Here is a 26,110-nt window from a genome sequence, read left to right as displayed (position 1 = left end):
AATTCCTTTTTCATGATTTTCATTAGAAAATGCTTATAAATATCCCAACTCAGGTCTCATAAATAGATATTTCCCTGACACATATATGGCCACCAGAAAAAAGACAAATGAAAAATTAAAATCTCAAAGAATAAAGGCTTCCTCTGATATGGGGAAACAACAAATTTTAATTGAAATATAGTAGAACTGTAGGAATATTTATGTAAGCAACTGTAACTTTTTGATATAGACACTCTATCTGCCAGAATATACTAAAGTGGTAGTACTTTACATTTAGTTTTCAAAACCTATGTCTACAGTAAGTATGAAAGCCTTAATTATAAACACTTTCACATTCTTAATATTCATTTACATATGTTCATCAATCGTATTTTTGGTCATTTGTACAGAACAATCAAATACTGTATAGAAATACATTCTGTACATTCATAAAAGTAGGGTAAAATGACTTACCCACCTGCAGCCACTGGCACTTACCTACTCAAAATGAAGTAGGGGACGCAGAAAGATAACAGGACCAGTGGCCAACAGGGGAATGCAAGTAGAAAGGCAAAGTAAGGGTTACTACGTAGTAGCATAGCTACTCTCAAAACTGTTCAAGAGGAGGCACATTTCATAAGCACTTTTCCAAAGATAAATGGGGAGTACCTATTTGCAACAACACCATGTAACATATTATGCTTTTATAAATGAAACTATGAGTGATTTCATATTACATAGTTTTCCAGACAGTAAGTTTTTCACCTAACTAGTAACCTCTCCTAATAGTAAAACAAAGTATTTGGAATTTATAAATTTCTTACACTATAACCACAAATTTGTAAAATAAGACAACTAACTCAAAACTTAAAAAAATGTTAAACCAAACTAAACATATTCAGGCATTAAAAATCTATAAAAAACAGGACAATGACGGATAGGCTTATTTTAAAATAAAGAAATGAGGCAAAGAAGGGTTAAATTATTTGCTAGAGAGGAAAAGTTGAGGCAGAATACAACAGCACTAATATTTTCAATATATGGACACTATTGTTTGTATTCCATTTTACTAACTCAGTCTTAAAAATGAAAATATTTCTAAAAAATTATGATTCAAAATTTATTATTCCTCATAATTTTTTCAATCCATTTTCCAGTTAGATGGAGACAAGTGAAGTACAATTGTTGCAAAAATTTTTCTGTCTGTCTGCATTTGAATAGACAGAAGTCATAATACAGAGGGAAATCATGCCTAACGGGCCCATTTTAGCTCTTCATGCCAATTCTAGACATATGGGTAAAAGTGGGACAATGACAAAAGGCACAGAATCCTCTATACAGGCCTAAGCATTAATTGGACACAGAGCCACTTTGCTTAACCTGTCAGTCCTCTTGTTGTGCAAGTCCAGAATGAAAAGGAGCTATATTACTTACTTAGTACGATTTTTAACTTTTAAAATTTGACACTCAGTATTTGCTACGCTCTATCAACAAAAGTGGACTTTAACTACAATGGAAGGACCAAAATTAACAGACACTAAGGACTGTTACATTTTGAATTAAGCAGAAAGAGAAGTTATAAAATCTCTCTCATGTCTCTGGAGTTTACAACACTGTTCCAGAACACAACAGAGTGAAGAATGAGAGGATTACTGGAGACTCTTCTACTTTCCTGTTTCATGATATTCCAAATACAGCTTTTATGTCAAGATTGTTTAGGTACTACTCTAGAGTGAGCAGAGTGGAGGATGCAATGACTACCCAAGGTTCTTCAGCCCCCCTCTTTTCATGACTTTCCAGATACAACTAATTAAGAGCAACAATTATTCTCTGCCATATACTTACTTTCTCCCACCTATAGGTTGCAGACGTTATATGAGTTATATAAATTATTAAATATATTATACTACAACTGTTATCTGTAAGTGCCTAGCTGGCAGCCTAGTGTACGGGAAATAAGCTTTAGAGGCAGATGGAATGAACTTGAACATTTGCTCTACCGCTTATAATTGTATGCCTTTAGTTGTATGCAAAATTGTCTGGCATAGAATATGGAACATAATTGGTGTTTTCCCTTTAATAATAGAATAAATAGTCTATCCATCTGGTAGCTTGATACACTTAGAGCTAGACTGTTGAATATTTAATTTCCCGTATTAAATATCAGTGAGAGTATCTGAGAGTATCAGTGCCAAAATATCTACTACTATTAACCTAAAGAATATTATTAATACATGGCAAGAGTTTTCAAAATGAATTCTTGTGAGATACATCTATCATGTAAACTGAGTAAAGAGAGCATCTGACGGTGAGTAAAGAGAACAAGTATTTATTGGGTAACTACTGCATGCGAGGATCAAGGCTCTCTATGTTATCTTATGTAATCACATGGTAACACACAGAAATAATCATGATTCTCAAAGCACTTTGGTTTCTCAAAGTAGAAAAAAGAATCATACCACTTATTAAATCTAATATATAATGTATTTATTCCTTCACTTAGCAGTTAACAGACTTTGATAAGTGCTAAAGAGACACCTAGTTTTTTCTGTAAATGCAAAACAAAAATGAAAATAGGTAATAAACATTCTAATTTAACTATGTAGTAGAAAAGAATTATTTAAAAAATAAAATGAAAAATGAACTCACAGTGTAAATCCTCTGGAAATGACTTCAGTTTCTTGAATGAGACGTAAAGCTTTTCTCACGAGGTTAGTAAAACCTCGGCTATTTGTTGCTATATCTTCCAAATGGACATTGTATTTTTTTAGGGTTATTTGTAGTTTTGCTGTCCTCCATAATCTCAAAGCTCTTATGATCAGATAAACAAATAGAATCACTCCCCATAGCAGCCAGGAAGATACAATCCACCAAGTGGGAAGCATAATGAGCAAACTAATGAAGGCAAATAGCACTGAGACATCCCTAGAATAGAAAAGCCAAAAAAATGATATCCATCAGTCCAGAGAAAGATGAGTTACTTTAGTCAGCAATTCAGGTTTCCTAAAATAGATAAAATGCTAGCTTCTTTATAAAGTATGACTTTATAAAATATGACATTTTAAAAAGTAATATGAAACAGTTAAAAAATATCTAGCACCACTGTCTAGTTGCTAGACACCCACTGTCTAGAGCTAATCAGTTTAGGTAAAGGACATAAATAGGTATCTTCTGAAAAAACCTTTTTTTTTTTTTTTTAAGATATGTGCTCTTTAACCTAAAAACAAATTACAGATTTTAAAATCTGATTTTACAAATATAAAATTTAAAAAAACTTTAATTTTTACTAATTTTTAATACTAAAAATCTTTAATATTTGGAGATATCATGAGGTCTTTTCCCCTAAAATTAGACTTTAATTATCTGTGCAAAAACATATAATACCTCAAGAAAATATAAGCATTTTTCCAAATAGAAATAATATATACTTCATGAGTAATTGCTTTGAATAAAGTCATCTTATTTTATTTTATTTTTATTTATTTATTTATTTTTTGCAGTACGCGGGCCTCTCACTGTTGTGGCCTCTCCCGCTGCGGAGCACAGGCTCCGGACGCGCAGGCTCAGCGGCCATGGCTCACGGGCCCAGCCACTCCGCGGCATGTGGGATCTTCCCAGACCAGGGCACGAACTCGTGTCCCCTGCATCAGCAGGCAGACTCTCAACCACTGCGCCACCAGGGAAGCCCCATCTTATTTTATTTTATCATTAATTTTATTTTTTATTTTATCATTAATTTTAAATAACCATCACCGCAATTCTGGAAATATATTTATTGCTGACCGTAATATGGACAAGCTTTGTATTTTTACACTGCTTTAACTGAAGTCAAAATATATATGAAATTTTTAAAATTTAGGTCAATTACTAACCTACAGACTAACATACATCATTCAAGCAATGAAGGCTTAGATAAAAATGTGAAAATATAGAAAGAGGTAAATAGAGGGGAGCTGTATCTGAGGATATCCGAAAAACAACATCAACACTGCTTGAAGACAGTTATATAGTCAAACTATAAAGAAAATGTAAGAATGCTTCTTAATAAATATTTGCCTGCCCTAATTTCCCTTGGAGTTTTTTACTGTTAGACAATATTGGTAATATCATAAAGCAAAATCTCATCATATACTTTTATGTAGTTATAGCAAAGTCTATAACATATTTATAGGGCTCAGAATTGCTTAATGACATTTGAGGTCAAAGAAAACTTGAATATAAAGTTATAAAATTCTTAAAACCTATGCTTCCTTCTAGCAGCTCCTTAAGTTCTTATATTTTTAAAGGATAAGATGCTTTACTTCATCATGATATCTGAGTGACTACATATTTGGAAAACACCATACTTTGCTATCTATTACGATATGAAGCATTTGTCAATGTGACAGGAAAGACACATAAATTCAGAGCACTGAGGCCAATGAATGTAACTGCCCATATAACTTGAACAGTTCGAGCAATAATTTAGTTCACTTAATAAACTCATACTTTAATAGGAAGAGGATATTTATAGTTCTGTATATATAATCCCTTTTTACTATACATATATATTTCTTTTTAACAGATTATGGCCTGAGACTTCTGCATTAGACCCAAATACTTTAAGTGGCTGACAAGTTTTAAGATAGTTTGAATTGTCTATTGTCTATGATCTCTTCTCACCCAACAAAGCAGGAATCAACTGTTTACCTCCATGCCCCATGTCCTATCCTTGGTGCCTCTACAATGTAATTACTACATAATCTATTAATGGTAAAGAAACATAAAGCACTGGCTAGGCCTTCATGAGCACATGTGTATAGGTATATGGGTAAGAGAGATTTTTTTTTTTTGGCATATGTTATACTTGCTTATTGGGTTGTTAAACACAGCACTAACTATACTGAGTTGAAAATATATAATAATCAAACTGGATATTTTTTCCACCTTCACTTGAAATAGTATTTACTTTAGAAAGGGACTTTTTTTTTAACCTCTGGCATATCATTACATTAATTAAAATGCTAAAATGTTTATAATGCCTTTATAATGGAGAGCGTGATAATGGATTTCCTCTGGTAATACTCTGTATGTAAGCAATGGATAGATGTTTTCTGGACAGTACCAAATATTAGGGGTCGCCAGGGAGCAAAGTGTTGGAAGGTGTCCATTTTCCTGTTGTTGAGGTTGCCCTGCAGACAGGACACTGGGATCAAGTAGCTCAATCAGTTCCACATCCTCTTGTAACAGGACTTCCTGTTGCAGGATGGTATGTAGTGAGTCGAGTCGGAATCCAATATCCTTGACATTAAAAGACCGGAAGAGAGGTATTAATACATGCATAATTTTGTATTAAATATTAAGCTCCTACCATGCTAATAAAATTAGAGGTGTTTATTTTTAGTACAGATTCCAAGAAGAAGAAACAATAGTCAATCTATTTTCAGTATGATGGAGAGGGTTTTATTTTCATTATAAATGTGAAACAATAAAGACTGAGGTAGACATTATGGAGCCACATGTGAGTGAAATATATTTTTAATAAACAGATGTGAAGTAATTACAGATTAATAAACCTGTTGAGTTAAGCCTAATTAATTAAATTGTTGGAAAACAACATGGAAAATATAATCCTGTAACAGAAGATGCTGTCCCTGGATGCTGTAACAATATAGCCAATATCTAAGAATTACATCAGCAGGATGAAGGCTTTCTAAAAATGGACATTTAGAATGTATTAAAAATACATCATTAAGGAATATAATACAAAATGACAAAACATGTGCATAGCACTTTATAGTTTACAAAATGCTTTCACATATACCAGCTTATTTATTCCTCCCTCTTTTCCTTCTACCCACCTATCAAGGAATACATACCAGGCAACATGCTTGACATCTAAAGCATAAAAAAATGAACAAGACATACAAGGCTTTACTCTTAGAGAGTTCATAGTCTAACGCAGAGGACTGAAAAATAAGTGCAAAGAAGTGTGATGAGGTATAACTAGGTTATTATGAAAACGGCACAGAAGGAACAAAACCTGCAACAAAGAGAAAGTAAAAGAGGTGATGCCTAAACTGAATCTTAAAGGATGAACCAGATGAAAGAGTTGGAAGAATGGGATGAGACAGAATGAAAGGAAGTCTCTTCTAGTTTGGGGACCTGCAAGTCACCAATATTAGTTTTTGCAGCGTGTACCTGGTGGAGGGGTGAGAGATGAGATAGCAATGTTAGAGCAATTCTCACAGTAACCCTGTGATGTACTTTATCATCCTCCTGTCCATTCTATAGAGGAGAAAACTGAAGCTCAAAGAGATTAAGTAACTTTCCAGGATTATGATTTCAAACCCTAAGTCTTTGGTAGTTTATTCTTCTTCCCTGAATATAGTCTTCTCTACCAGAAAATTTAGTTTTATGTTGTATTAAACTTAGGAATAGGGAGATACTATTGTATGATAAAAATAAAGAGAATTTCTAATGGACAAGACCCTTAGCAATGAAAGTAAAACCAGTTAGGTCTAGGGTTTGAGGGCAGTGGGTTTGCTCTTCTTAATCATTCCCACACCACAGATTCTAGCCCGAGCTAACCATGAGGACTTAAGCAGTGATCTATACACTACAGATCCATACACTATGCAGTGATCTATACGCTAAGAGCACATATCCTCTTGGTCATGGGCTATACATCACTTTTACAGAAGGAGAAGAATATTTTTAGTATTAGGACTATTTGGATATATTTCTTTTAATTATCTAAAAAAAAAAATCTCAGTGGAATGCTCATCTTCCTCTTAGCCTATAAGGCTTTTTTACCATCTACTGATACACCCTGCACATACCTCTGCAGCACTTTTATGGTTCATATTTGAACTACTGCCTCCTCTCTCTTACAATCCTAACATTAGGAACTACTTAGTTTTTCGACATTCCACCCCACTTTCATAAAGAGAGAACAGCACAACTCACTTTATATTACTGTTAGGGGTGAAGAGGGGGAAGTGGGCTGCAGGGTAGCAACAGCAGGTGGGCAATGGAAGGCAGGAGGGCAGGGGGTGGAGCATGGTAGCTTTTCCAGTAATCCTTAAAATAAACCTTCACATATTGGCCTTATAATTTGGTTTGGATTCCCCAATCAGACATGACCATATTCAAATACAAGTACTAAAAATAAAACTTTTGCTACAAAAACTTGAAATCAGGCCTTTTATGAGACCTCTAAGTAATTGTATAGGGGTAAGTTTAAAGAAGCCTAATTAAATGAAGGCTAAGGCTGACAGAGGGAGGAGGCTGTTAATGCAGATTGGGAACTCTTCCTCTTCACAGACCCTCTTATGGGCATGCCGCTTAATCAGGAACTCACTTTCTTCAACACCACTCCTTGGCATCAGACCTGTTGCAGAACTGGGATAAAGCCTCCCCAAAACCAGTGTGATTCGAGGCAGTATTAATAGTATGGGTGCTCTGTGCTGGGGGGAGGTGTGCTACGTGAACTTTGGCTCGCCCCCAACAAGTATCAAGACTTAGTGCCTGGGTTTATATTTTGGTCCCACAACTTAAGCAAGTTAATATAACCTTTCTGTTCCAGTTTCCTCATCTGCAAAGTGAGGATAATAACAGTACCCACTTCACAGGGTTGTTGCAAGGATTAAATAAGTAAGTATTTATAAACTACTAAGAATATCTGGCGCACAGTAAGCGCTATGTAAGTGTTAGCTGTTAGTGTTGTTAGTACATATGAAATAATTAAAAATACAATAAAGAAAAGCTCACAGAATACAAAAACTTACAGAACATAGCACAGATAATTATTATAAGGTGGCTGCAGAAAATAAGAGATCCAACAGACTGAAGTTTCTAGGAAAGGCCTTGAGGAAGAGCTAGTACTGCTTATTGGAAAGATTCCAAAAATAGAAAAATGGAACAAATTTCACAGCATAATAGTACAAATATAGACATAGAGAATAGGCAAGGAATAAAGGAAAAGGAAGAGTGTATTGGGCTGATGAAAATATTGGGGGATAAAGCTGGAAAGGTAGATTAGGGCCAAATTACGCAGACTCTTTCATGCCAGCCAAAGTGATGAATTGGACTTGATTTGATAGGTAGTAGGGTTCTTTTTAGAATTTAAACAGAGAAATAGCATGAGAAGATAACTTAGGAAGAATTCCGCTTGGATGGAATGAAAAGACTATGAGAAGCACAGCTAAAGAATAAAGAGATTTCTATTTTGGCCCCTAGGGATGGAGAAGAGAACTTATTCATGTGTCAATATACTTCAATGATCTTACACGCTTTTTAATATATAGCGCTATTTAATAAAGCTGATGAGGATCAAGTGAAATAATGTATGATAGCACTTTATAGGCTAAAAAGCACTTAAAAAGTGCCAATACCACTAACATCATACTTGCTATAAAGGAATTTTTTTTTTAACCTTTAAGAAGAAAAGTATTACCTTAATGAAAATGAACAATGGTAAAATGTTCAGATATCATGGAGCAATTGCCAGTATCTTTATAAAAGGAAGAGACTGGTTCAATGTCTGTATAGATAACAAATTTTAAAATATTTCATAATCAAGGGGAAGAGTCAAGCAATCTCATGCCAGATGCTAACTGGTCAATTCCTTGTTCCATTACTAGTAAACTATTTCTCAGGAATGTACTTCCTACAATTCTGCATAATATAGGCACAAAAGAGATGCATTCAGAAGCTGGTACTTTACAGTGAAATATGACATGAAGCATGTGGCCAGTGATAAAGAACCAAGAATGAAAAGATCAGGACTATGCAGACTATGATTAAACCACAGAAAAATGTATATGGATCCGTATACCTTACCACAGTCCTAGTATCACTGAAGAATGAGGATGGCTCCACCTGGCTAGAGATGATGTCTACGTAGATGACAAGACACTTCATTGACCTTTTCAACGCACCTATGAAGACGAAACCCTGAACAGAGAACTTGCCCATATAGATTGCTAAAAAAGTAATTTTAGTCAGTCAAAACATAGTACTACTCAAGTTAGAAAGGTGGTACATTATAATGAAAAGAACCTGGGATTTGAAACCAGGAGACCCGAGTTCAAATTCTGATTTACTTTCTAGCTGAACATTCTTCAACAATTCACTTAATAAGTATTCTTAACCAAACTAAAATGTCTGAACCTCAGGCTTCCAAATGGTAGAACACACTAAACCTTATACAGCGTTTGGATTAACAAATCAAAATGTGAAAGCACTTTGTAAACATCCTTTGACAAATGATAGTTTACAAGAATGATAATTATCATCTTAAGGTCACAGGGCAGCAGAAGATTCTGAAATCTGCTTACTTGTGAGAGTCATAAGAATTTTAAAACTTTAATTTTTTTAGCTATATTACCTAGACTTCATATTGTTAAGATGTACTCCCTCTTGGGGCTCAGAGATCAAGCTAGCCTTTGGGAAATTCTGTGATTTATCAGTCCCGGAAGACTAACTTTTATATATGAAGTCAGAGAATGGTAGATTAATGATAAATAAATTAGGGAGGAACCACTATTGATTTTGCCCAAACTTTGTAAACATAGGCTGTGGAATAGAGACAGTCAAGTTCCTAATGAAAAGGGGGAGGATCCCACTAATAGATCTATTCCCTTCCTCACGGAGAGAAATACCTGTCAATGGAGGAAGACGGCCGCAGGAAATGAGTACTCTAACAAATAGGGCTTCAATAATTACCAGAATATCCTATTCTCAGTGGCTAATAACCTCTTAGAAGATAATACTAATGAGTCCAAATGCAACGATCCCCAGTTACTGAAGAACTTCCTTTCCTTTTTTTTTTCCCCTTAGGTGATACAAACAAACTTTAACACTTCATGAAGCAGATCAGTCTCCTTTTGAATAACGGCCCAGAATTTCTAATCAAAATCAATCACTGCCCAAATCAGTAGCAAAACAAATTCGGATTCATCAATTTTCTCACTAATAAACCGGAGTCCTGAAAAGTGACAAAAAAGAAGTGAACACTCACCAACTTGTGAAGTAAGTCATCATTCTTACTGCACTGAACCAAAATCCAGCTTTTGATGGTTTCAGCCACTTTTAACAGGATGCCTCGCTGAAGGAGATGAATGACATTGTAAAGGATTATTAAACCACACCTCAATAGCAGAAAAACTTCAAATAACTTACTTCTAATTAATCATAATTTTTATCAGAAAAAGAAAAAAGTCATCTAGGTTATATTATATGCTTTGCCAGTGTGTTGCAGCCTCCTTATTAGATCCCCAATTTACTCACACATCAGAATCACCTGGAGGATTCAGTCAGAAACATACTCCTGGGCCCCCCAACTGAAGATTCAGATTCAGTGAGTTTGGAATGAGACCTGTAAACCTACGTATCTTGGGTACACTATATACTACCTATGTCCACATGACGGTGGTATTGGGTATGTATTTCAAAATGAAAACCAAGTACTCCAAGTTCTCAAATATTAAGAACATTTCATTCTATAATACTAAGGCAGAAAGATATTTTAATCAATTTTAGAAAAACTGTCTCATATTGAAATAAAAGTTATATTATTGAATCAATCAAAAATTCAATTTACCTTAATAGCCCATTTCCTGAGCAGGCCAGTAAATGGAGTTTACTTTCATTGAGTGACTATTATATTCCAGGTACTGAAAAAGGGTCATGGGAACAAAGATGAATATACATAACTGCTGTTTTCAAGAACTTAGAAGAGACAGTACAAATAATTACAAACCAATGTAAAATCTGAAAAAGTGTGGGAAAAAGGAGGTCAAGAGGAGCTGACACTGGAGCTAAGCCCTAATAGATGAATAGGAATTTAATAACAACGGAGGGAAGAACACTCCAGGCAAGGGGAAAGGATGAATAAAGGAGAGAGCCATGGAAGTACATGCCATTGGGGATGGTGGCATAGTTTGGGACAGTTAAGACCCAAGGGAAGAATAATGAAGTTTAAAAGGTACACTGAGATTGTAAAAGACTGTGGTCTTAATAACAGTTTAGAATTTATCCTATAGACTGTGAGGAGTCACCAAAGGTTTTTATATAAGGAAGTGAAACAATAAAAATCAGCACTTTAGAAAAATAACTGGCAACAGTGCAGAGGCTGTACTAGCAGGGAATGAGCTCTGCCAAGAAGCATGATTAGAAGGATATACAACAGCCCAGCTAAATAATGATAAAGCCTTGAACTAGGGTAGCAAAAATGGTAATGAGTAAGGATTGGCTTTTAGAGACAAAGAAGTTGAGTCACTTAATGACCAAATCAATGTGGGAGTGATGGGAAATTGCAAGATAATTGAGAGGGTGGTAATTTGGGAATACAGAAAGGATATTTTGTTTCAGGAATGCTGAGAAAAAAAAGTTGCTTTAGACATGTTGAATCTGAGTTGCCTGGAGCACAGGCAAATGGAAATGTCTAACAAGTATCCGGAACTCAGTGAAAATGGAGAATAAACAAAAGTGGCCAATGAGGGTAAGAAAGTAGATGAGATAGCTCAGAGAAAACAGATCAAGCAAAGAGGACTGATGCTGAAACTTTGTGGGAGGAATGTTTAAGAATAATCACAGGAACAGAAACCAGAAAAATATACAGAGAATGAATATTCATGAGAAGAATACCAGTACAGACTACTCAATAAGTACTTTAACAATCACATTAAAAAAAAAAGTTTAAAAAGGGTGATTAATGCTAATAACTGTTTCATCATGAACTCATACAGAAAATTTGCTTTCCAAAGAAAATAACTGCTACTTCATAGCTTGAACAGAATTTGGGGGGCAATTCTAAAAATATATCCCCTAAGAAGGAATAACAAATCTTTCTAAAATTTAGCTGCTTCATATCTAGAAAAACTCCATTCTAGAAAGATATAGCTTGTACAGTTGAAATGTGTAATATGAAGACTAAATGAATTTTCTAGACATGTGGTAATTTTGAAAAACACCCTCTGGCTATGCTTTTTACTGTTCCTCTGTTTCTAAGAGGATGAAATTTTAAACTCTCATTTATTTATAAATTAATAACAACATTTCTATATGTAAAAATACCTGTCATAAATGAAAATTAAATACTTACAAAACCCAAGTTTACACACACACACTCACACACACAAGAGGTCAATGTCCATTTCCTGCCCTAGCACTATCCCTTGGCCCATTCTTTGTCTTTTGTTGCCAAGTAATCTCAAATTCAAATTTTAGTCTGTAAATAATCTTTTATTTTTATTATTTTTAAAAAATATTTATTTATTTGGCCATGCCGGGTCTTAGTTGTGGCACTCAGGATCCCCACTGTGGCATGCAGGATCTTCAGTTGCGGCATGCAAACTCTTAGTTGCAGCATGTGATATCTAGTTCCCCAACCAGGGATTGAACCCGGGCCCCCTGCATTGGGAGCGCGAAGTCTTAGCCACTGGACCACCAGGGAAGTCCCAATAATCTTTTAGATATATCTTTAGGTTTTGCTTTCAAAACTTTTCCCAGGAACACTCATATTTGAAAGGAGCAAGGAGAAGAAAGGGTTTAAGTACAGAGGACTCTTGCTCCCCTAACTCCCACCTTGTGAGTGTTAGTGGAAAAAAACCCCACATTTCTCTGGTGTTTACTCTGCTGTTGCAATTGGGCCCAGCTTGTTTACCTCACATTTTAGAGTTTTTCTAAGATGTACAGAAGGAAAGATCTTTTCCTTTCTATCACACAGAGTAAATGACTAATTGAAAACTTTAAAATCCTTCTCCCAAAAGGAACTTGAATTATAATAAAACACTGATTAAACTAGAATGCTTGAGAAATGAGGTAATCTGGTTATAGTTTTTTCTGTTAAATTAGAATTCCTTTTGTTAAAACTGAAATATACTGGAATTTTTCTTATTTTAATAAATACAGCTAATAAAACATGAATCAATCTAGTAAATGTATTTTATAGAACATAATTATTGGTGGCTTCTTCTAGTATCTCAGCCTCACAATGATGTACATCAACTATGAAATATTTACTGTATAAAAGTAAATGATACCGCAGATATAAAGGGCATCAGAAATTGTAAATACACCCACTCCATCATATATCCTTGAAACTGTTTATTAAGTATTAATTTGCTTTCTTATAATTTGCATTCTCTTTAAAAAATTTTTTTTGTTTTTTCTACACTTGCTATCCCACTATTTTTTCTTTTTTTAAAAATTAGTTATCTATTTTATACATATTAGTGTATATATGTCAATCCCAATCTCTCTCAAAGAAAAAAATTCTAGTTACTATAGGAATCCTACAGTTGGGTTCTCATTAAGGTTTTAGTTTATTTTTCTGGTTCCTTCCCGATAACTTCAATGTTTAAATATGTAATATATTTTAATCTTCAATCATATTAATTTTAATTCATTATACAAACTACCCATGAGATAGTCCAAAACAGCAAGGATTCATGTTTATCTAAACAGACACATACTACTGATGAAATAAAAATTAAAGTCTTACCAGTGCAAGGGAGAACATGAAGGTGCCAACAAGGTGTTTTTTTGTTTTTTGCAAGCATAAGGGTAAAGGCAGTTTAAATAGTCAGTAAAGAACAAAAGATTGAGTCAAAGAGAATGAGTATGCCTTCTTACTTTTGGCAGGGCTCTTGCAGGAGGCTTTTGTTGTCCCTCTGTCACTGTGCATTTTTCTGGTTTTGGTGACAGAGAAGAACATACTTCAAAGTCTGTGTGTCCCAGATCCTGTAAGTACTGGTAAAGTGGAGAATTCTGAAAGAGATATAAAGTAAATTTCTAGATCATTACTACAGTTGACCCTTTAACAATAAGGGTTTGAACTGTGGGGTTCCACTTTGATGAAGATTTTTAAAAATAAATACATATTATAGCACTACACAATGGAGGGTTGGTTGAAGACCGGGAAGAGGAACTGAGAACAGAGAGGGCTGACTGTGAAGTTATACGCGGGTGGGTGCCTCTAACTCCCCTGTTTCAAAGGTCAACTGTATTTCAGAAGTTTTAGAGGGCAAATTCAACATTATGACAAGTACGCCCAAATTCTTTAAGGCTTCTTCTATAAAGAACTGAATTATCTGTCACAATGCCACGTAACATTAAAAAAAAAAACAACAAACAATTCAACAGAGTAACCCAAAAAAGGAAAAACTAAATAAAACACAGACTTTTTCTTTTGAGTGAGTACCAGCAAGAAAAAATGAATTCAGGAATATAAGTAGATTTGTTAAGCAATTTCTTTGTCCAAATTTTTGTAGTATTAGAATAGATTGCTTCATAATAGCTAATCCTGGCTAAAGATAGCTCCGAAAAGGACCTACAGTGAAAAATAGTTATTACTTGAAGCCAAGAAGAATTAATCAATGATCATACTATATCAAATATAAATTTATCATACCATCATATTGATTAATTCATTCAGGCACAAATGAGTATTATGTATCATATGCCAGCACTGTAAACAAACTTAAAACTCCAAGAAAGTTACCTAAAATATGCCTATATAAAGCATATAGCAAATAAGAGAGGTAGGTTTGTGCAGGTTAAGAACACAAACTCTGGAGCCAGACTGCGGATTCAAATCCCAATTCTGCCTCTTACTAGCTTGGTAACCCATGGCAAATTATAATCCTTCTCTGCTTTGGCTGTCTCATCTAAAAACAGGAATAATAACTAATACCTAACTCATAGGGTTCTTACGAGGACTAAATAAATATAAAGCATTTAGAACAGTCCTTGGCACATAGTAAGCATTCAATTTATACCTCAACTTTATAAGAGCTATGTGGAAAGAGCACAGGTTTTGGAACAGACCAAAAAAAAAAAAAAAGAACATCAAACAGAAACATCATCATCACTATTGAATGAAAATCCATGGGACAACTCTTTCTAGATAAGTGGCAAGTTTTAATTTTAACTTTTAGCCTTTTCTAAAGCACAGAGTTGGTAAATGTTTAAAATAAACCTTGATTCCATTCAACAAGATTTTTAATACTTAAAAAAGACATTATGTCAGATATTAGAGATACAATAACAACAGCCACTCAGATGACATAGTGCTATGTGGCAAAACCTCAACTAAGCATTTTACATGCATCGTCTCAGTTAAGGTTTACAACAAACTAAATTACCATCATCATTACTACTGTTATTCCCATTTCATAGATGAGGAAAGATTCACTCAGCTAGAGAAAGCTGGATAGGTCTGACTCCAAAGCCAGTGCTCTGAAATATTGTGCTATATTACCTAAAATTACAAATACTCCCTCCTGTGTTTAGAGAGGAAGACACCAAAGAAGCTTACTTATAGTTTAGTACAGAGACAGGAAGCAAATTAATAATTACAGGAATGTACTGGTTGCTATGGAAACAGAGGAGAGGTAGCTAAATTAGACCAACACTTTTAGGGAATATATCTTTGAGTCTGGAAAAATGAGGAAGAGTGGGAATTTGCTGGACTGGTAGCAATTCACTGGCTATTAATTTGAGGGAACAGGAAGATGAGTCAGATGCCTTCCTTTTAAGCTATGTTTAATTTCTCTTTTGAGAAAAATATGTAAAAATTTTAAAAATAAGCAGGAAGAATTTACTGTCTTATCCCTGTTATCAGACTTAAAATCTCTGGTGGCACAAATGGTTAATTTTTTCATCACCCATAATGTATCTTCAAATATTGCCTTGAGTTACCCAATCTGTATTTTCAAACTGAACTGTGAACCCCACCCTGCTCTGCCCCCAGAGTGGCAAAAGAACAAGAATGCTAGCTCTCTGGGCTGACCTTTGGGAAAGTTTACATACTTTAGAAAAAAACCCAAAACTTGTTTTTAAGGCAGTAGAACCCTTTCTTCAAATGAACTCCCATGGGGAAGAACAATAAATAAGATGGATCAAAGTGGAGTTACTCTAATTCAAGGGTCATCAAACTTCTTCTGTAAAAGGCCAGACAGTAAATATTTTAGGCTTTGCAGGCCATATGGTCTCTGTTGCAACTCATCAAGTCCGTTGCAGTAGTGTGAAAGCAGCCACGGACAATATATAGACCAATGAATGTGGTTATGTTCCAGTAAAACCTTATTTACGGAAATACCAAACTTCATAATTTTCATGCATCACAAAATATCATTCTTTTGATATTTTCCCCAACCATTAAAAAAACGTAAAACGGGTTCCCCTGGTGGCGCAGTGGCTGAGAGTCCGCCTGCCAATGCAGGGGACACGGGTTCGGGACACGGGTTCGTGCCCCGGTCCGGGAAGATCCCACATGCCGCGGAGTGGCTGGGCCCCGTGAGCCATGGCCGCTGAGCCTGCGCGTCCGGAGCCTGTGCTCCGCAACGGGAGAGGCCACAACAGTGAGAGGCCCACGTATCGCCAAAAAAACCCACAAAAAACAAAAAACAACGTAAAACACCATTCTTTATTCACCAGCCATATAAAAAGGCACAGAGGGAATACAAATTGGCCCAACAGCCTTAGTTTGTTGACTCCCAACTCAATTAAGATCATGAGGTACACTCTTGCCTGCTAATTGTTCTCTGGGAGGAGGCCTGGGGTCTGGGGATGGGGCCAAACCTCTTTTTTTTTTTTTTTTTTTGTGGTACGCAGGCCTCTCACTGTTGTGGCCTCTCCCGTTGCGGAGCACAGGCTCCGGACGCGCAGGCTCAGTGGCCATGGCTCACGGGCCCAGCCGCTCCGCCGCATGTGGGCTCTTCCCGGACCGGGGCATGAACCCGTTTCCCCTGCATCGGCAGGCGGACTCTCAACCACTGCGCCACCAGGGAAGCCCCCAAACCTCTTTTTATTCAAACTGTAATGTCCTTCCTTACAGCACACTTAGCTGATGCTAAGTCAGCACTGACCACAATATCCCTTCATTTTCCAGCTTATGTCACAGCTCACAAAATAACAAAATGGAGTATCTGTAACACAGATTTTTAAGAAGTGATTACACAGAAGAGATACAATGAATACTTTGTTCTCCCTTTTTGTTTACACATTAAGAGCATACACAGTTTGGATCACCATAGTCTGGAACACTTGCTATTTCATATTTCACAAAACAGCAGCATTAATTGTTTACCTTGTGTACTACTGATAATGTCCAACAGTGTCTTTTTTTAAAAAATATTTATTTATTTATTTATTTATGGCTGTGTTGGGTCTTCGTTGCTGTGCACAGGTTTTCTCTAGTTGCGGCGAGCGGGAGCTACTCTGTTGTGATGCGTGGGCTTCTCATTGCCGTGGCTTCTTTTGTTGCAAAGCACGGGCTCTAGGTGCACAGGCTTCAGTAGTTGTGGCACGTTGGCTCAGTAGTTGTGGCTCATGGGCTCTAGAGCACAGGCTCAGTAGTTGTGGCGCACGGGCTTAGTTGCTCCACGGCATGTGGGATCTTCCCAGGCCAGGGCTTGAACCTGTGTCCCCTGCACTGGCAGGTGGATTCTTAACCAATGCGCCACCAGGGAAGCCCCAACAGTGTCTTTTGATAGTAATTCTACCAGTAACTTATTCTGACTTTTCTCCAAAAAAAACTTCTCAATAACTTTTTGGCTGGTTCATAAGCTTCTGGTCAAAGGTGTGACATACATACCCATTTGTGCTACGCAACTATGAATGATGCCTTAGTAGTTCTGGTTCCTTCCTCATCTTTAGTGATAGAATTCATCACTTTCAGCCTAGAAAGCACTGTTTTACAGTTCTGGAAAATTCTGGCTTGCCAAGGCCATCATTGTACTTTGTTTCATGACTTTATGTAACTAAGTTTTTGGCAAAATTTCAGAGTAGACCACCTCTGGAGACAAGGGATGAAGGTACTGCAGGTCCAATAAAAGGTTAATTCCAGTCATCATCGTATTTCATGTCTGCACTCTTCTCTTTTTGGCTGTTAATGCAAATCATATCACTTTCTAACACATATAAACTCAGACTATATGAACACTAAAGCTGTACTATGTTTATGATAGTATTCTGAGTTGTAGCATTTATTTTACTATTTTATTTCCACTTTTACGATTCAATCACCTTTGAGCCAAAAGAAAATTTTAAATTTAACCAATGATGGGACTTCCCTGGTGGCGCAGTGGTTAAGAGGGGACACAGGTTTGAGCCCTGGTCCGGGATGATCCCACATGCCGCAGAGCAACTAAGGCCGTGAGCCACAACTACTGAGCCTGTGTGCCACAACTACTGAAGCCCATGCGCGCCTAGAGCCCATGCGCTGCAACAAAGAGAAGCCACTGCAATGAGAAGCCTGCACACCGCCAAAGAAGAGCAGCCCCCGCTCGCCGCAACTAGAGAAAGCCCGCACACAGCAACAAAGACCCAACGCAGCCCAAAATTAATTAAAAAAATTTAACCAATGATAACACACAAATGAAAAACAAACATCCTTTGGTTAACAAACTGAACATTAGCCAAGAAGAACAATGATAGACCTTGTAGCACATAAGCAATTTTTAAGAATGCAAAGGGATTTTTAGTAAAGTTATTATTTTATATTAATTTTAAAAATGTCTGGCAGATAAAATTATCTTTTTCTCTGAAACTGCCAAATAACCTGTGCACTATTTGAAAGATCTCAGATAACCAAATCACGACCAGTGGTTCTCAAATTGTTTTGGTCTCAAGACCCCTTTATGGTCTTAAAAATTATTGAAGCTCTCAAAGAGCTTCTGTTTATGTGGCTGTCTAACAATATTTACCATATTAGAAATTGAAACTAAAAAATTGAAACATTTATTAACTTACCTAAAATAACAATAAACCCATTATAAATTTATGTAAACAACATAATTTTAATGAAAAATTTTTTTCCACAATGAAAGAAATTTATTAAGAGTGGACTGTTTTATATTTTTGCACATCTCTTAAAGTTTACCTTAACAGGAGGTAGCTGGATTCTTATATCCACTTCTGTATTGAATCAGTTGTAATTTTTTATTTTGGATGAAGTATATAAAGAAAATCAGACCTTAAACAGATATGTAGTTGGAAATGAAGGAGTATTTTAAGTCTTTTCTGATAACTGTGTTATCAAAGAATAGCCATACCAAACTTGACAAGTGATAACTTTTTTTTTAAAATGAAGAGTGATATCTTCCCACCCAACTATTTTATTTATTTATTATTTTTTTAGATGTTGGGGGTAGGAGTTTATTAATTAATTAATTTATTTTTGCTGTGTTGGGTCTTCGTTTCTGTGCGAGGGCTTTCTCTAGTTGTGGCAAGCGGGGGCCACTCTTCATTGCGGTGCGCGGGCCTCTCATTATCGCGGCCTCTCTTGCTGCGGAGCACAGCCTCCAGACGTGCAGGATCAGTAGTTGTGGCTCACGGGCCTAGTCGCTCCGTGGCATGTGGGATCCTCCCAGACCAGGGCTCGAACCCGTGTTCCCTGCATTAGCAGGCAGATTCTCAACCACTGCGCCACCAGGGAAGCCCCGACAAGTGATAATTTTGAAAAGGTTAATTTTAACAGGCAATACGAAACCATATTGATTAGCTTTTCATACTCTGCACATGCATGTCAGAATGAGAAAGAGGCAAATAATGTCTTCGTATAAAACATGATCACCCAATATAAAATACTTTTTCTTTTACAGCAAGGTGAGGCTCCCTACTGCAACAGCCTTAACCACTATATTTGAAGGTTTGCAGCTATTAGGCTTAAAAACGAACACACAGAAATTTCTATGATTCATATAATGAGTATTATTATAGGCTGATCCAGCTTTAGAAAGGGACTTTTTTGTGTGTGTGTGGAGGGTAAGGCAGAGTAGGTGGTGATAGGTAATTTTCTCTGTTATAACTTTTTCCTTGGTTCAAGCGAAACAGAACCACAAATGTTTCAGTTAAGTTGTTTTCTTGAAGAGAAATTATTAGCACTGGACTCAAACTGTAATTCTGTAGTATTGGAGAATGTTACTGTTGCCAAAAGAAATATGAGAAATCCCAGACACAGCATGTGGGAGCTTCTCCTCAGGAAATCCTTGTGGTTCACTATTCCTGTAAATTTTAGCTGACAGAAAACACACATCATAGCACCAGAAAGAATTTTGCTCAGTGAAAAAATGCCAACAGTCCTTGGTTGTGCTAAGATTGTTCTGATAACTGAAATATATTTTTGTAAGAAAAATAAACAAAAATAGACAGGAAACCCCAATATTTTTGCTGAACAAGCACTGCAATAAAATGACTCTTTAAGTCCCAGACTACCTGCACTTCATGCTCCCCCCAAGATATCAGATCCCACACTAATGGATATATAAAGTTTGAATGCATTTTAATGCATTGTTTATTTTCTGCATGATTCATGGTGCATTCTATAGAAGTGCCAGTACCATTATTGCTGGTTTGTATTTAGAAAGGAAGATTAACTGGTGCAGAAATGGAGGTGATGAGTAAAATGCTTTTATTATTAGGTTTGCTATCCTAAACCGCTTTAAACCCTTACGGATAGAACAAGTTGTAACCGTTCAGGTTCTAGCCCAGAAAGGGAAGAGTAGGCCAAACCTGGCAGAATTAGACAACTCATAATAATAAATACTAATTAAATATCCTCCATGTAGCAGGTAATATGTAGGCACAGGGGAGAAAACAAAACAGGTGAGGTCTTTGCTAAAAAAGTTTCATCCTATGACACTTCTGATAAAACCATGGTACGGGGCTTCCCTGGTGGCGCAGTAATTGAGAGTCCGCCTGCTGATGCAGGGGACACGGGTTTGTGCCCCGGTCCGGGAAGATCCCACATGCCGCGGAGCGGCTGGGCCCGTGAGCCATGGCCGCTGAGCCTGCGCGTCCGGAGCCTGTGCTCCGCAACGGGAGAGGCCACAACAGTGAGAGGCCCACGTACCGCAAAAAACCCCAAAAAAACCCAAAAAAAACCATGGTACACTCGGCTTTCAACAGTACCAAGGAAAATGCTGAGTAGTAACCCCACAAGTTATGCAGCTCAAACTGTCAACAATGCTGAGGTTGAGAAACCCTGTTTTAGAGTATAAGGAATCACAGGTTGAAAAAATTCCCCCAAAATAAGTAACCCAGCAGCTGCTTTCATTACTTACTTCTTACTTTGGGAAAATGATTCAAAAACCAAAATGGAAAATTAGTTATTTTTCCATGACTTGCAATCTAAAAACTCAATAGGCTCTCCAACAGTGAAATAAGTTACCTTCAAAATAACTGTATCAGAGTTTATGCATTAAAATTTTAACCAGCCACCAATATTATATAAAACCAAAATAATTACAGCACTTGGTTATATTAGGAGATTATTTCTAAATGAACTTCTTGCTCGTCTAAGTGAACCTCAGTTTTCCAATAAAATAATTTCCTTTTAAAAAATTTCTGTTGGGGTCACAACATATATATTTCTTATATATAAGAAATATATATGTGACTAACTGGGCCACATATGTAACTAGGAAAGTTAGATATCTAAATAAATTTAGCTTCTTCCACAAATGGCATCTTACTAAGAAGTGGTTTCCTTTGGCTACCGGCACACCTGTCAATGCTATAGGCCCACAAGCAAGCACCTGCATCAGGCTGAGAAAACAGCCAGCAGAACCCTAAGATGCTCTTTCCAAACTAATCCTGATGTACCCTCTGGACACTCTCCTTCTCTTCCCCAGAAGAGCTCTCTCAGAAGAGTTATATACCTTTTTAGAAAAGCAATCTGTAGTCTGCAACAACTACTGGCCAAATTCTGATTCTGGCTCCTCATCAACTATTTGCTCTGTCTTCTAGATGCTAGTGATTGACTGCTAACAGCATTCCACTAGAAAAATTTAGCAAAAGGGAAACTTAAATGGCAATCATCATTTGTTCATCTACCACTAACCAGATATTTATTGAGCACCTACTATACTAACTACAGTTATAGTAATTTTCTACCATTAACTTCTCCCAGAATATATTCAAGGAAAAGTTAACTTTGCTTTACCTATAAAAGGAAACTGAGTTCAACAGCTCAACTTTATGGATTTTTTTTCTTACTGTTTTTAAATTAAAAATTCAAACAGTACAAAAAGATATAAAATGTGAAAAAACTTTTTTTCCTACCCCTAATCCCTACGCCTTCTCCCAAAATGTAATAAGCATTCTTTAGTTTGTGAATTCTTCCCCCCAAATTTGGTATCCATTTATGATTGAAAGTGGCTGTCAATAGAGATGACTAAGATGACTCCTAGATTTTTGGTTTGAACAAGTAGGTGGTACTATTTACTGAAATATAAAATAGCAGCAGAGGAACAAGTCTGAAGAGGGAGGCAATGAGTTACAGGCACCTGTGAGATATTCAAATGTGAGTAACTTGGACCTAAAATATTTGGAGAGCAGGAGAGTGGCCTAGTCTGAATGAATAGATTTTTTGGCAAACAGGTATGGTGGCAAACCCATACAATAGCATATAGGTATGGAAACACATGGAGTAAATGAGATCAGCTAAAGATAACACATAGTGTAAGAAGGCAAGAGGGCCCTAAGAGAGATCAATATTTTAGAAGAGAGTGAAGCTGGAAAATAATAAGAGTAACAGTAAAAATAGTTAAGATTTGTTGAGTTTATTATATGTTAAGCATTAAGCTAAGCATATTTTACAATACCTCATTTACTCCTAACAACGAACTTCTAAAGAGGTATTATTACTACCACCCCCATTTTAGAAGGAAACTGGGATATATGGAGGTTAAATAACTTGTCCAAGGTCACCCAGCAGAATGTGAAGCTAGCTGGTCTGAGTCCAAAGCCTACACCCTTAACCATAACACAAAATTGCCTGAGATCTAAAAGGAACCACTAACCCTTCTCTCACAAATTTGTCTTACTATTTTAAAATACAGGTTAAAAAAATTTATTTACTTTATTTTTGGCTGCACTGGGTCTTCATTGTTGTGTGCAGGCTTTTCTCTGGTTGCGGCGAGTGGGGGGCTACTCTTCGTTGTGGTGTGTGGGTTTCTCTTCTTGCAGAGCACAGGTTTCAGTAGTTGTGGCACGCAGGCTCAGTAGTTGTGGCCCACGGGCTTAGTTGCTTCGCAGCATGTGGGATCTTCCCAGACCAGGGCTCAAACCCATATCCCCTGCATTGGCAGGTGGATTCTTAACCACTGTGCCACCAGAGAAGCCCCTAAAATATAGGTTTTATTGTACAGGTGTGGTGAGGCCAACAGATCAGCAGACAACTGCCATTGGAAAGACAGTTTGTTATATTCACAGATCCCAAGAGAAGGGAGCAGGTTGTGCCACAAGGGAGGGATGGGCATGTGGGCAGCACCAGGGTCAGTCAGGAGGGAGAGGAGGGAAATTATGGGAGAGAGCCTTTATTGTGCTTTCTGTGGGAAGGAATGGGCGAATGGGCAAGGCAAGGTAAGCAGGCTTAAGGCTGGCGAAGTGGATGATTTCAGCAGTCTCTGGAGCATAGGGCCTGTCCCTAGTAGGGTCTGGTACCTGACCCCGGTATGATTAGGCAGATAGATAGTAGCCAGGTGAGTAGTGTACTATCATTTAGTAACCTGGGAGGAGCAATCCCTCCAAGGTCAGCAAGGCTCCAAGTTGTTAAATGCATCAGAATACAGAAAGTAAAGAGATGGCTAATATATGTCAGATTTTATATTCTGTAAGGTCTAAAATGCAGACCCTGCATGGTACAATTTTTAATTCACTTATATATTTCCCCCCCTCTCTTGAGGCTGTCCTCATCTCAAATTATTCCCCTTTCACTGGTGGCTCTAAGTTTCACAGAACTACAGTCTCTTAAATCTGGAAAACAAATCTGGATTTTTTTTCCTGTGAGTATATTTTAGAAAATGGCAGCTCCTCCAAACCTTCACAGAATTGGTATTCTTATGATCTATAGGCTCCATGATTTTTCTGTTTACTCATTCCAGGGTTCCAGTTTCCCACAGGCTATGGGGGCCATAGGTAGTGGACATCTGGAAATAGCCCTTGACTTGCTCCCTCTGCCCATTTCTCAGGCTAAAGCAGTGTTTACCTCTGGTTTGGAAATGTCAGTGGAGGCTGCTAATTCTGTTTGATGCTACCAGCTGCACTTTTTTCTCACAAGAGGATGATCACTGTGGACTCTCATCTGTTTGTTGATTCCCTCCCCACAAATTCCTCCCCGAACAGCAGCACTAAACATTTACTGAGTAACCACACTGCCAGGCATTGTTCTAAGCATTTTTATGTACTAACTCTCATCTTTACAATAACCTTTTATGGCAGAACTCATTTAAGATAAGAGGAAACTAAGGCACAGAGAGACCAAGTAACTTGGCCAAGGTCACAGAAACAGTAAATGGTAGAGCCAGGATCTGAACCTAGGCAGCCTGACAGAGTTAAAGCTGTTATTTACTCCACTACATTGCAAATAACTTAAAGTAAATAAGTTCATTAACTTGGTCTAATATAGTATTTTGTATAGTTTGCATATTTTTTAACCAGAAACAGAACTTGTAATTTTTAAATTACTTAACAGATTAAGTTAGAAAATTCAAAACAGGTCAGGATAAGTCTCCCGATAATATCTACATTTATTACCAATCATTTCTCTTTCAGATGAGCTATAATTCATATGCATTTGCCTCAGATTACACAAGCCTAGAAGCTGGCTACAAAGAATCTTGTTTTAAAAATCCAATGAGCTGGACTTAAAAGTGGTTTGAAAGAGTAGAGTGTTATTACAATGACAATATATTCATGTGTGTTATTTGTGTGGAAAAAGGTGCCCAACGTAAGGTCTGATTAAAAAGATGCTGAATTCTTAATTTAGCAAATGAATAGAATGATCCCGAGCACTTTTCTATATCAAAACTAATGATCTACTTGACTATTACACAGTTCCTTTATTTACAGCATCAGTACTATATCAAAGCAAAATGCTAACTACTATCAGATGTTATGTGATCTCTGCAAGTCTATATTAAACACAAAAAGCAATAGGAAAGTAGTTAGCTACTAACAGAAGGTAGTAGGAGGCAGGAAGCATTGGCATAGAAACCTGAAATTGTGTGATGTAGAAGTAACTGTTAATGAAGACTTTACAATGATATAAATCTGTGCTTAGAAGCCTTTAATTTCCATTCCCTTGTTAATAGAATTTATCAAATTACTTACAGGTAACTTTATTTTAAAAGTCTGTATCAATTTTTAGTTTCTTCAGGAAAAAACTACTATAATTTAAGTTACATACTTTAAAAAGTTTCTATCATACCAGTAGAACCTCTAAAAGATCTTTTATTCAAAACAAAATCTTTAAGGAAAAAGATATCTGTAAAAGGAATCTGATGGAGAATATTTGCCTGAAAACAATTATTTATTAGCTATTAAAATATTTTAAAAGTCTTTTATCTGAATATTGCTTAAAGCTGTAGGTCTAAATGTGATTATCAATATAGAACAGCATTTTTTTTGGAAAATATGATTGAAAAGGATGAACTCCCGTTGTCAGTTGCTATGATTTCCTTATTTCTTCCCAGCTAACTGCAGAACCCCACAAAATAAGCTGATGATGAAGACAAGACTGTCATTACCAAATTACACAAGGTAGCTATTTTCTCTATTTTTAATGAAGAAGCTTTTGGTATATAAAGAGCTAAAACCGTCACAGTTAACAAAACCCTACAAAGGGAAATAAATTTCTCCACTACTATTAATTATAATGCCAATATACAGAATTTCTATAGACCTTTCACTTATCTTTAATCAGTAGACAATCACAAAGTATAATTTAAAAATAACTACTTATTGCCCCCCCACCTTAAACCTTGAATAATATTATAGAAAAGTACCTTGCAAAATTAAAGATATTATAAAATAACAGGAAATACTTTTTGGAGTATACACATTTCAGTATAACTTCTAAATTACTATTCCAAAAGCCCCAATTCCATGTGTTAATTTAATTGTTCCTCATTATCAGCAAAGCAAAATCTAATCATAAAACTTAAAAAGATTAAGTAAGCTAAAAGGGTTCTTTAAAATTGGTCCAATGAATTAAACTACTCACAGGCAGCATAGTTCTAATTTCTCCACTTGACCTAGAGGAAAAATTTACTGCCTCTTGACCATATTCCTTTGATCCATACACTTCTTTCTTTGATGGTTCCCACTTGTTTCTCCAGCACTACCGTACAAAATGGCC

At 36.4% G+C, this 26,110-nt stretch overlaps 1 protein-coding gene across 7 annotated transcripts in view; it reads right to left on the bottom strand.

Annotated features, from left to right (window-relative positions):
* The window catches only part of VEZT (vezatin, adherens junctions transmembrane protein), a 73,319-nt gene that overhangs the window by 25,159 nt on the left and 22,050 nt on the right, over positions 1-26,110 (bottom strand). For 5 of the 7 annotated variants that reach the window (XM_082850164.1, XM_082850166.1, XM_082850165.1 and 2 more), the window contains exons 2-5: positions 13,600-13,734; positions 9,983-10,069; positions 5,084-5,259; positions 2,629-2,904 (exon numbers count right to left, since the gene is read on the bottom strand). In XM_082850164.1, the coding sequence (XP_082706290.1) occupies positions 2,629-2,904; positions 5,084-5,259; positions 9,983-10,069; positions 13,600-13,734 (674 nt within the window). Of the gene's footprint in view, positions 1-2,628; positions 2,905-5,083; positions 5,260-8,802; positions 8,917-9,982; positions 10,070-13,599; positions 13,735-26,110 lie in introns of all 7 variants that reach the window. The other 2 variants (XM_082850169.1, XM_082850170.1) reach the window with 2 other exon arrangements.

This window comes from Leucopleurus acutus (assembly GCF_964270905.1).
Source record: "Leucopleurus acutus genome assembly, chromosome: 11".
Taxonomy (NCBI): Eukaryota; Metazoa; Chordata; class Mammalia; order Artiodactyla; family Delphinidae; genus Leucopleurus; species Leucopleurus acutus.
This window is presented reverse-complemented; position numbering and strand designations above follow the sequence as displayed.